Source organism: Pleurodeles waltl, chromosome 5 (assembly GCF_031143425.1).
Source record: "Pleurodeles waltl isolate 20211129_DDA chromosome 5, aPleWal1.hap1.20221129, whole genome shotgun sequence".
NCBI classification, from domain to species: domain Eukaryota; kingdom Metazoa; phylum Chordata; class Amphibia; order Caudata; family Salamandridae; genus Pleurodeles; species Pleurodeles waltl.
Window position 1 is genome coordinate 1731624767 of NC_090444.1, and position 13097 is coordinate 1731637863.

At 40.8% G+C, this 13097-nt stretch overlaps 1 protein-coding gene across 1 annotated transcript in view; it reads right to left on the minus strand.

Moving 5' to 3' along the window:
* Positions 1–13097, minus strand: part of LOC138296717 (cytochrome P450 2K4-like) — a 304271-nt gene that overhangs the window by 14892 nt on the left and 276282 nt on the right. Inside the window, exon 8 of the mRNA XM_069236118.1 lies at positions 1957–2098. Coding sequence (XP_069092219.1) covers positions 1957–2098 — 142 coding nt within the window. The remainder of the gene's footprint in view (positions 1–1956; positions 2099–13097) is intronic.

Consider the following 13097-nt stretch of genomic DNA (forward strand, 5'->3'; position numbering starts at 1 on the left):
GTCCTTCTGTGGCTTCTCAGGAGATTTATTCATGAATGCCTCTCTTGGTTCTCTCTTTTTATGGGTTCCAGTTCTGCGGTCAGCTTGAACCATGTTTGCTGCTTCTACACCATGCTGACTGGTGGTTGCTCAGTGGAGTCTCTGTTTTTACAGTATTTGTTACCACTGAGTGTCATGTGTGTACACTTACCTCTTCTCTCTGCTGATTTGGTTGAGGTGGACTTTTTGTTGTCGGCTTCCTCCCAGTGCATGTGTTTACTTTGCTCTTGTTCTCGATATGACTCAATAAGTGGTTGCTACTGGCTTGGGCTTCCTTACATTCTCTTCACATCTGCTGGTTACTCATTGTCTCCTTCTTGTTATCCTGTGGAGTTCATAAGTTTGCAGTTCTGTTCTGTGCATCCTACCAAACATGTTTCCTCTATGTTCCATGTCTACTGGATAGTCTGCTTCTTGGCTCTGGTGTCGGTAGGCTGGATAGTTCTAGACCTGCTAGATCTTGAGAGTTTTTAACCTACTAAAGTTTAGTGGTTGCTGAGTCCTCCTTTTGAAAAGACCCATCCTTATGTTTATTTGGGTCTTTGAGATTTTTTGTTTCAGTTTTTCCTGACTCATTCTACTACAACAGGACAGGCTATCTGGTCCCTTGGGTTCTTTAGCTTTTAGTGGGGTTTTCCTATGTCTTTTTTGCACTGTCATCTCTCAGATGTTATCCAACTGTTATGTCTCCCTTTGTGTTGCTGATGGTGTCAGTATTATTCTTGTTTGAATAGGGTACAACACTGTTTTGATGTATGTTAAATAAATGTGTTTTATTTTCTAGGAGGTCCTTTATTGGAGTACTGCTTCATTTAGCTGATGGTTTGCTTTCCTGCTTTACTCTTGTTGCTAGAGGCTTGCAGTTATTAAGGCGGGTGTAGCTCACTGTTTTGGGGATCCCTTTTAAGATGTAATCGTCTTTGTTCCCACTTCTTGAGGGGCAATCAATGGTCTCTGTTTGCTCTTTATTGACTAGTTCATTTGGCGCAGACTCTTTTTTGGCTCTTTTGGATGACATGGTGGTTGGGCAGCTGATTCCCTGTTAGGTCTTCCATGTCTTGCTTGCATGGCTACCTTAGTTTCTTCCACCTAGGACTCCTTCTTCTATTTTCTTCTGGGTTCATCTACATGTCTTACCCCTATTGTATATTCTTTAGATGGTCCTTTGGCAGAGGCTTAATTGTATTCCTGTTCAGCCTTAGTTCACATTTTAGTAGTTGCCAAATCTTCGCCTCAGCTGAATGTCCATGAGACGCTTCTCTGATGTATCCCTTCTTTGCTTCCTTGTGGTTTGGTTTGTAATTTGTACTAGCTTAAATAGCCCTGTGTTTAGTCTTCCTTATCTACCTTCTTACACTTGTAAAGGATTTGATTGTTCCGCTGGGGTTTGTCTGGGTTTTCTGCTGGGTTACCAGGCTGATGCCTCTGTCTGGCTCTTTTCAAGTTGTCCTGACTAGTTTGTTCTGTCTTCTGTTCTCTGCCTGGGGGTTTTCTGGGTTATTTGCCATCTGAGACATTTGTCTCTCTGACATGCTGGGTTGTTCCTCTCATGCACCAAAGTCTGTCTGACTCTGTGTAATGTATTAAAATTATGGAAAAGCAATAGTAGAGTTGAATTTTACAGAAACTGTGGCCTTGTTAGGTCTGGGCAGTGAGGCATTAATCATTTGTCAAATTAGCTCTAATACTTTTGTGATTCTAGCTCACAATCTCTATTAGTCAGCACCACCTACCTCAATAAATTGACTGTTTAGATTTTTTGAGTTGCATCCCTGAGGTCATACTGTATATGCCTTTCACACCATGTAATCCTCAAAATGAAAATGTCCCCACTGTATATTAAATAGAATGTGACACACTTTATTACATATTTTCACACAGATGTACATAGATCATCAGTAAGTTAACTTGTTTTACCTGCTGAGAAAGGCATGAATGCATCTTTCTTCAAAAACCTTCCTTCTGAATCAAGGAAATGCTCTGGATAAAACTGTTTGGGTTTTTCAAAGTGTCTCTTATCTTGCAAGACGGATGCCAGTAGAGGTGTAACAAGAGTTCCCTAGGAAAGACAAGCACATTTCAACTGGTTAGCTACTGAAAAAAAAACTTATGGGCATGTGATTCTATTAGACAATAAACATAGCATGTTTGCATGCTGGAGAATAAGCATTTCCACATGAAAACGTTGTAGGGTCTTTAACAACCAGCAAGGCTTGTCAGAGGCAGGTAGGTCCAAGTGAGGAAGAGGCTATGAGTCACAAAGGAAATGAAAGGATGAGAGAAGTTGAAAAATCTTACACCCAAAGAAGAGGTTTTGTGTTAGTTGTGTGGGAGGTAATTAAGAGTATTATGTTTAGTTCGACATTTAGAGATTATCACTAATATATGAGTTGATGGAACACAGGATATGATTTAGTGAGTTTGGTGATGCCTCAGACAAGCCGGTTTTGAGTTCTGCCGTGCTTTGACAAACTCAGGTAGATTTTTGATAACTTTAGTGAAAGGGTAACCTTATACAAATATACTTTGTGCTGCCTAAGAGTAAAATGGTTTAGAAGAAGTTTTTCGCACAGCCTAGCTCAAGAGACTGCAGGTCTGATTGACAAAGGTAAACTTGCACTTTTGTGTAAGTTTACATATTTCGCATTCACAAACTACAAGTTCATAGTAGGTTTATGACTGTCAGAGTGGAGAACTCTGTGTATAAAAAGATAGGACAGGTATGTTGTTTTATGCGCTTTGTCCTCCGCCATGACTGCTGAGTCTCTGCAATTGTAAACTTACTATTAACTCATAGTTTGTGAATACAGAAAAAAGAGTAAACTTACACAAAAGTGTAAGTTCACCTTTGTGAATCAGGTAATAAATGTACATATTTGGCTGGGTGTTAATGACCCTACTCCAGAAATATAATGGCTTTGCATATGAAAGAAAGAATGCAGTTGACACAATGTTGACAGTGGCCCCTTAGGAATGATTAGCCATCTGGAATGGGGTAGAAACAGGTGGCATCACAAGGGACCACTTTCTGAGCTCTTACCCTTCAGTCACAATCCCAAATTGTGCTGTCAGGAAATGAACCTATTAATTCCCAGAGCCATCCTACACTTTCTGACTGTATTCCCAACAGGAGAGACATCAAGGTCTAGCACTACAGAGGGGAGGAAATCATATCTTCACAAGGGGTAATGGATAAGGCTCCTGCAGTTGGAAAAAAGCTAGGGCCATTTTATGTGAGGGATTGTGGGAAGGTCTGCAGTAAACTGAGAAAAGAAGTGCTAAAGACAAGGTAGGAACTTTGTAAGAAAGCAGACAACATTTAGGACCTGATTTAGAGTTTGGAGGAGGGTGTTACTCTGTCAAAAACGTGACGGATATCTCTGGCCACGAGAAGACAGCACCTGAAGTAAGACGACTGTGCCCATGGACACCTGACACCTGCTGGTGCCCACATACTATGTCTGTTCTTCATGGGTAAAGTAGTTGCCTCCAGGTTGCTGCTACAGAGCCAGAAAAGGGACAAGGACTCATGATTTAAAGAAGTCCAGTTTGTTCACTGTGGACTGCATCTTGTAGAAGCCCTTTCTGGAGAAAGACCTGGTGCATAGCAGCCTGCCCTCAAGCACTGAGCATTGCAAGAAAGACCTTGTAGTAAATCCTATCTAGTTTTAATAGGAAACAGGAGTTAGGTTAGCCTTCTGGCTTGCGGACCTGTGACCTTGTTACCCTACATAGCTTGCTCTGTTTTAGCACCATTATTTAATTAAATGTTTTCAAGATGGCTGCATTGTTTCTAGTTAGGCCAAAGTTTTAGTTTCACATTAACAGTGCCACCGCGCTAAGACATCAATATCAAGCGACAAAGATAAACAAACTGTAGGTATTCACATTAGGTACTTTCCCTCTTTACTGCTTTGAGGGAATTGTGTACATAAATTGCCGTCCCAAGCCTGTCTTGTTTTGGAACTGATCTACGTCAAGGGTTCGAGCAGTTCTGTATAAATGCACCTCACGTCGAACAGTTCTGTATAAATGCACCTCACTTAGACAGATAGTCAGAGGGATTCCGACCAGATGCCATCACTGCTATCGATGCTGCAAGCTGCCTTGACGCTGACCCAGTCTTCGTGTCCCTACGGAGTCTCAGCTAGGGACCTCATTCCAAGGTAACAAGGGTTGGGGGCTCTTCTCATAGACATGGCACTGGCAGATTAGGTTTAACATACCTAGCTCTCTCTAGGTTAGAGATTAGGTACATCATATTAGAGTATTAGGACATATTACACATCTCATGTCATTACACGTTATTGCAAGATGGTGGGGTCTTCGTATTAATGACTCTTGTGCTCACCATTCTGTTTCTTGCCTTATTCATTATCCTTATCATTGCAGCCCATACAACGTATTGTAGATTGCAGTTTTGTTAAATAAAACCTAATAAAACCTTACTGCATCTTCATTGCCTGTGTTTGACTGAGACATGTTGTTCATGTGAGAAAGCGGTAATCTCCGTTTAACCACGACACTCCCTGAGATGTCGCACACTTGATTTGTGGCAGCCTTTACGCATGGTAAAGGCTGCCACAAGTCACCTTTTACTGTTTGGGGTTTTGGTGAGGTGCTGCTTGTGAGCCGGGAGGGTTGGGACGACAGTTGTGACATGTTGTAGGACAGGCATGGTCGCTACAAACATAAGTACTGTCATCCTTGAACCAGCAGTCTTGCCTAGAGCAAGAGTCAAGCTACGAAAACCTGGAGGAACATTTTCAATACTTCAAGAAATGTGTGACTCTGTCATTTTTTCTTCATCTGTAAGAGCAAGGCAAGGTGCCTTCCTTTGGGAAGATGCACCACTGGTGGTCATGATGTTCAAGTTTGTATTTTTGGGGCAAAGGAAAATGCTTTAGCAGTGAAGGCATAGAGCCTCCTGGAGCTCTTCAGTTGAAGTTTCCAGAATGGCCCATTAGGAGGATTTTGAGAAAATGTAAGTAGGTAGATTATGTAGGAACGTCCATTCATAATTCCATACCCTTGATAATTATAGGTGTTTCAGATTACTCAGCTTTTCCATGTACCGCACATTAGGGGTTAGACTAATACAATTTAGTCCTTCTGTCCTCATCACCTCACTAAAATGCTTAGTCACGCTTTATTACTAGCTCCTATGCTGCAAGAAGCTCTATGGGATATCCGGTTTTCAGCCAGCACTTGATGTGTGCTGCTGACTCAAGACAATAATAGCTTGGATGAAGTTGGAGAGAGGTGACTAGTTGCTGTGGTGAGACCCTGGGCCCAGCTTTATTGTTGTTATAATAAATTGTTTTGCAAAAAAAGCTGCGGCCTCCATGACCATCCGGCCCTTCATTTGCAGCAACATGGATCTTATTGGTGCTGGATGACATGCCATTTTGGACAGGTTAGTACTCTAGATGCTAAGCCAGAAAGGGAGGTCTAGTATTTAAGCTGCTGCAGGGTGTGGTTGCATGCAGGGGTGCGCCAAATGCAAACCCGTCTCCATCTGCTCACGTCCAAACTATACCAGACACCAGAGCCCCTGCCCATTTTTTACTTAGTGCCTGTGGGTACTTTACCCCTGTAATGGCTCCTAAGTACTCCTCTATGGAATTATTACTTCTTCTTGATGTTTTTACGTGTTGCTTTACTCCTGCTGTCTGCTGCAACCAACAATTTCCACTTTTAGATGGCCCTCTGAGCTGTAAAAATGGTTGCTTCTCTGCAACTAAGTTGGTGGGGTTTTTCTTTTTCAATAAAAGAGGACTAATCAGAATCCTGTGAGTGCGGCTTCCTTAACTTGAATGTTAAATTGGCAGAAAAAAAAAAAAAACATATATATATATATATATATATATATATATGTGTGTGTGTGTTTCTATATATAGTTTAAAATAGTAAATCTTACATATTTTAATATATATCACTGTAATGTATTATAAATAAATATAAGTAACATTTAATACTAAATATATATAGTAATAATATAAACATACACATATAAATACGTGTGTGTGTGTTTATGTATGTGTGTATATATATATAAATAATTAAATATATTTACACATATATATATTTATTTAAAATATTTGACTATTATTAAAATATATAGTTTACATTATATTACATGTTTGTATTTGTTCCAATTTACTACTAATAAAAACAAATGTATTTTTGTATATATAAATATATAAAGCGTACAAAATGTAACAAAATCAAATACAAAACTTTAAATAATTTACCAAAATAATCAGAATAAAAAGCACATTTACTAAACATGTTTAAAAATATATATATATACTGTACAGATACTATAAAATTAAACAAATAACCAAACAATAATGTTACATAAATTTAAAAATTATTTTAAAAAGTATTAGAGTCTGAGTGTAATAGATATAGCATTCCCACTCTAATCTGTGCAACAGTAGAGAAAGCATTATACTTTGTAGGTGTACATTTTAGTATTCCCACTCCAGTCTGTACAACATTAAGGAAAGCCTTGGAATTTGGAAGGGTAAAATGTATTATTCCCACTTCAGTCTGTACAACAGTAGGGAATGCATTGAACTTTGATGGGGTAAAATGTACTGTTGCCCCTCCAGTCTGTGTAACAGTAGGGAAAGTGTTGGACTTTGGAGAGGTAAAATTTACTATTCCCACTCCAGTCTGTGCAACAGTAGGGAATGCTTTGGAATTCGGAGGGGCAAAATTTACTTTGCTCACTCTAGTCTGTGCAACAATAGGGAAAGTACTTCAAACAAGTAGCATATTGATCCTAAGTCCTATCGCCCTATTCCCTTCTTGATTCTTCGGCCAAAATCTTGGGCCGGATTATTTTAAGGCGCATTGAGAGTTGGATGGCTGAAAACGAAATTTTGAGCCGTGTACAGTACGGCTTTAGGGAAGGGCTTGGCACCCGGGAACAGTGCCTTAACCTGCTGATGGTGATTGGGAAATATACACAAGCTAGGAAAGGCACTCTTTACCTTGCCTTTATGGATCTTAGCTGTGCCTTTGATAAGGTAAATCGGGCAAAGCTGTGGGAGAGGCTAAACCAGCTAGACAGGGACCCTCATATTGTGGAGCTGCTTCGGTATCTGCACTCAGGGACTAATGCTAATGTGATGGTGGGGACAAATGGGGACTGTTCGGATGTTTTTGAGCTAAATAGGGGTGTGCGTCAGGGATGTGTTCTGGCTCCTACCATTTTCCTTTTGTATACTAATGGATTGTGTGATTTCCTAGTGGAACGCTGTAGGGATTCCCCTAAAATTAATGGTACCAGTGTTACCGTATTGATCTATGCGGATGATGCAGTGCTTATGGCCCCACTATGAATGGTCTCTGAGAAGCAGTCAGAGCCTATGACTCTTTTATGACAGCCCTTGATTTAGAGATTAATTGTAGAAAATCTCATTTCATGGTCCTTGGGAAGCCTCTTAGCAGGGTGGGGGAGCTGAGGATTAAAGAGCAAGTAATTATCAAGGTTCAGGATTTCCCCTATTTAGGGCTTATTTTTGATGATAAAGGCACCTGGAAACCCTGTACCTCCAGAAGAGGGGTGTTCTCTAATGCTACTATTGGTGCTACATTTGACTTTGCCGCAAGGGTGGGAAATAAACCTATCAAGTCTCTGCTTGAAGTTTATAGGCGTAAATGTCTCCCAGACTTGCTGTACGGAGCTGCACTCTGGGGGTTTACGGACAACAGGGCCCCTGCAGTAGAGGAAAATTGTTTTTGCAGAAGGTTACTAGGAGTTGGCCAAAACACCTCTGGTTTTTGCCTACACATGGAATTAGATCTTGAGTTTGTACAAGATACCATCCAGCTTTCTCCCTTCTTGTTTTGGATCTCTATTTGAACTAATGAATGTGCCTCTCTCAACAAAGAGATCCTGTGGGATTGCTTGGCCTGTGATCATGTGAAGGATATTCCCTGGCTGATGTATATAAGAAAGGTAGCCTATGATTTGGGGCAGCCGGATATGTTTGAGGCTCCTGAGGGCCTGACCAGCCGTGATAAACATTGGGCTAAGGTTAATTTTCTGAAAATCCGGTTGGCTAAAAGAGTGGAGGAGGAATTAAGGAAAAAATCTGTAATGGACTTTATCATCCTAACAATCGGGTGGGCCGGGAGCCCTATCTTTTAGAGATAAGAAATGTGAGGGAAAGGACTCTCATTACGCAATTTCGCCTATGGGTTATTAGAAGTAACCTATGTTTTCCGCTAGGTCAGTTCGATGAAAAATCCTTCAGACCTTGCCCCTGCGATGGTGTGTCTTTGCAGACTTTGATTCACTTTACTTTGTTCCGTGATTTTTATGCGCCTTTTAGGCGTCGTTTCTTGCTTCCCTTGTTGAGGCCTATGGGTTTTGTGCAATATCACCCAGCTTTTCTGTGGCTGCATATGGCTTCTGATGCATTGGTGTGGCGGGGGCAGGGATCTTTTTTGAAGGGAGCTATTACCTGGCGCAGTAATCTAGACCATCTTTAAAAAACAAAATAGGATTTTACAGTTTTTAAATTGTTTGATGTATCATTTTTTAATGAATTATGGATTGATATTCTTTTATTTGTTCATACTTTTGTCTTAGTAGGATATGATGGGATTTACATAATGGCCTATTGCAAGCTGTTCTTATGTATTGTATTGCTTATTTATCCTTTTTTATGATTGATTATCTTCAAACCGAATAAAGTGTTTTGATATATATATGTGTGTGTTTATATATGTTTATATATATAGGCCCATATTTATACTTTTTTAGCGCCGCATTTGCGCCGCTTTTTGACGCAAAAACGGTGCAGACTTACAAAATACAATAGTATTTTGCAAGTTTGCACTATTTCTGCGTCAAAAAATTACGCAAATGCGGTGCTACAAAAGTATAAATATGGGCCATAGTTTAAAATAGTAAATCTTACATATTTTAATACATTTCACTGTAATGTATAATGATAAATAAATAAAAGTAACATTTAATACTAAATATATATAGTAATATAAACATACACATATAAATATGTGTGTTTGTGTTTATGTATGTTTATATATATATATATATATATATATATATATATATATATATATATATATATATACATTCCACTAATATTGAAATATATAGTTTACATTATATTACATGTCTGTATTTGTTACAATTTTCTACTAATAAAAACAAATTTATTTTTATATATATAAATTTATAAAGCGTACAAAATGTAACAAAATCAAATACAAAACTTTAAATAACTTACCAAAATAATCAGAATAAAAACACATTTACTAAAAATGTTTAAATACATATATATATATATATATATATATATATATATATATATATATATATGAAGATAATATAAAATTAAACAAATAATTAAATAATAATAAAGTCTGAGAAAAATAGATATAGCATTCCCACTCTGATCTGTGCAACAGTAGAGAAAGGATTATACTTTGTAGGGGTAAACTTTAGTATTCCCACTCCAGTCTGTACAACAGTAGGGAAAGCATTGAACTTTGATGGGGTAAAATATACTGTTGCCCCTCCAGTCTGTGTAATAGTAGGGAAAGTGTTGGACTTTGGAGGTGTAAAATTTACTATTCCCACTCCAGTCTGTGCAACAGTAGGGAATGCGTTGGAATTCAGAGGTGCAAAATTTACTTTGCTCACTCTAGTCTGTGCAACAATAGGGAAAGTCCTTCAAACACATAACATATTTTAATAAACATATTAGTAGACCAGAATATAAAACTCTTATTATGAAAATGATAGATATAAAATCAAAACCAATTAAACATTTTACATCATTATTGAAACTGTAATAATTAATTAAGAATTAAATATTTTTATTAATTTATTAGTCGTAGTTGCCGTGATGATGTCGCAGTTGTACTTAAGTGCCACTCCAGCGTGCTGACGTCAGTTTCTTTTCACGACTTTCCACGCCAGAGCGTGGAGCCATGAAGAACACTGAAAATGGTGCACCAGAGCTAGGGCCCTGAAAGGGGAATCCCTGTCCCTATAAATCAGTTCCCAAGCTGAGAGGATGGGTGGGTTGATAAGGAATCTGCAACTAGAATATGTTTCTACCAGATAATTTGTCACTGAAGGTAAGTAACTTATTCAGACTTCTAGTTAGCAGACTCCTTACCTAAGAAAAAATACCCAAGAAATGCCATCTCAGGAGGTGGGTCTGCGAACTAAAATCATACTAGGAAGTCCTGCAGTACTGACCGGGAAAAAGTACCTGTCCCTCTGGACCTGACTATACAGGCTGTATTGCTTGGTGAATATGTGCAATGACACCCACGTTGCCTGACAGACATCCAGGACTGGAACTCCGCCTGCTAATGCAGTGGTTGCAGCTGTTGCTCTGGTGGAGTGAGCACTCAAACCCTCCAAGGGTTGCTTCTTAGCCAATGCATAGCCCATTTTAATGAAGATAACAACCCATCTGGAGAGCGTTCTCTTCTGAACTACCTGACCTTTCTTCTCACCCACGTAACCCACAAAGAGTTGATCATCCACTCGGATCTCTTTTGTACAATCAAGATAGAACACCAATGCTCTTTTTGGGTCCAGGCGGTGGAGTCTCTCCTCTTACTTAGAATGATGAGGAGCATTTAAAAAGTAGACAAAGTGATGGATTGGCCTACATGAAAAGGCGTTACCACTTTTTTATGAAAAGGAAGCCCTGGTACGAAGCACCACCTTGTGAGGATGGTTGGAAATTAAGTATGGCTTCGATGAAAGAGCCTGCAGCTCACTGACCCTGTGGGCAGAAGTGATGGCTATAAGGATGACTGTTTTTAGAGTGAGAAGCCTAGGGGTAAAATTATTAACTGTCTCTAAAGGAGCACACTTCAGAAAAGTAAGAGCCAAGTTCAAATCAGATTGGGGCATTATGAACAGTGAAGGAGAAACATATGGGTAAGACCCTTCAGGAATCAATCAACGATAGGAGATTTAAATAAGGAGGGTTAGTCAAGTAATCTCAGGAAAGAAGAGATAGCAGACAACCCTTTACAATGGCAAAACAGAACCCTGCTGGGCTAGAGAAAGAACAAACAAGAGGACCTCAGATAGAGAGGTAGTCAACAGACTTGTCTGTGCACCATGCCACAAATTTGTTCCAACGACAGGCATATACTGGTTTGGTGGAGGGATGCCTGGCTGCCAACATAGCATTACAGACTTCTGGATGAAGGTCAGACGCTGTCAACTGCTGCCTCTCAATCTCCATGCAAGAAGGCGGAGACTGGACAGGTTCGGATAGAGAACTGTCCCCTGCTGCTGCGACAGAAGATCCTCCCAGAGGGGCAGTCTGATTGGAGGATTAATGGCCATGCTCAAGAGCTTGGGATACCAGACTCTTTGTACCCAGTCTGGAGTCACAAGAATTACTTGGGCCTAGTCGTGCTTGATCGTCTTGAGAACTCTGGGCAGAAGTGATATGGGTGGAAAGGCGTATAGGAGGCTTCAGCTCCACTCAAGACGAAAAGCATTGCCAACCTAGTGCAGACTTAGACACTCCAATGGGTAAAACAGCTGACATTACACATTCTCTGCAGAGGTGAACAGACTTAACCAAGGCTCTCCCCACTGCTGAAAGAGACTTTGCGCCACCTCCAGTTAGGGATGCCATTTGTGATCAACCAGGCATTGCCGGCTGAGTTTGTCTGCTCTAGCATTCAGAATGCCCCCCAGATGTTGAACTACCAGGGATATGCTCTGATGTTCCAGCCAAGTTCAGAGGTGCACAGCCTCTTGACAAAGGGTCCTTGACCCCAACCTGCTTGTTGCAGTACCACATGGCTGTGGTGTTGTCCGTGAAAACCTTCACCACTTTTCCTTGCAGAGAGGGAAGGAATGCTTTCAAGGCTAGCCTGATCGCCCAGAGATACAGAAGAGCGATATGGAGCCCGGAGTCCGCTGCAGACCAAATGCCTCTGATCTCCACCTCTCCCATGTTGCTGCCCCATCTCAGTAATGACACATATGTCTCTACTGTCAGATCTAGTTGGAGAAGGGAGAGGTATCTGCTTGTGACCCAATCGCGGTTCAAAAGCCACCACTGCAGAACTTTTCACAGTTCCCGCTGAGATCTGGACCATGCCAGAGAGGTTCCCCTGATGCTGCAACCACTGGAAGTTTAGGTTCCACTGCAGAGCCCACATATGCCATCTGGTGTGTGTCACCAGCAGGATGCAAGAGCCATGAGGCCCAGCAGCCTCAGTATCTTAGCCTGAGTATCCTTGACTGCTTGGGAGAATAGTCCCAAAGCTGCACTGTGTCCAGAAAAGCTCTAATGAAAGGGAGCGTCCAAGAGGGAGTCAGGTGTGACTTCAGCACATTTATAGTGAATCCCAGTGAACATAGGAGGTCTGACGTTTTCTGGAGGTGGGAGACGACAGCCTGGGGTGAGCCCACCTTCAACAGACAGCCATCGAGGTAGAGGAACACTGAAACCCCTGCCCTTTGCAGATGAGCTGCGACAACCACCATCACTTTGGTGAACACCCAAGGGGTGCTGGTAAGGCCAAAGGGGAGCGCAGTAAACTGAAAATGCTCTTGGCCTACCATGAAACGCAAATACCGTCAGCGGGCAGACAGGACAGGAATATGGAAATATACGTCCAACAAGTCCAATGCTACTGTCCAGTCTTCTGGGTCCAGGGCAGATAGGACTTGAGCAAGAGTCCGCATTTTGAACTTCTCCTTTTTGAGGAAGAGATTGAGGGACTGGAGTTCTAGGCCTTTGTCCTATTTGGGCACCAGAATGTAGAGGGAATAACAACCACAACCAACTTCTGGAACAGGGACACTCTCTGTGGCTCCCTTGGCCAAGAGAGCCGTAACTTCCTCACGGAGAAGTGCCAGGTGATCCTCCATCAAAATCAAAAATGTCTCAGTCAAGAACATCAAACTAGGTCCTGCTATTGCAGAAATAGATATAGTGTTCAGTTACAGCATCTAGCATGGCTGAGTTAGAGTATTTTGTGAAAGAAAAATGTAAGTACGCCTGAATATAAAACCTTTG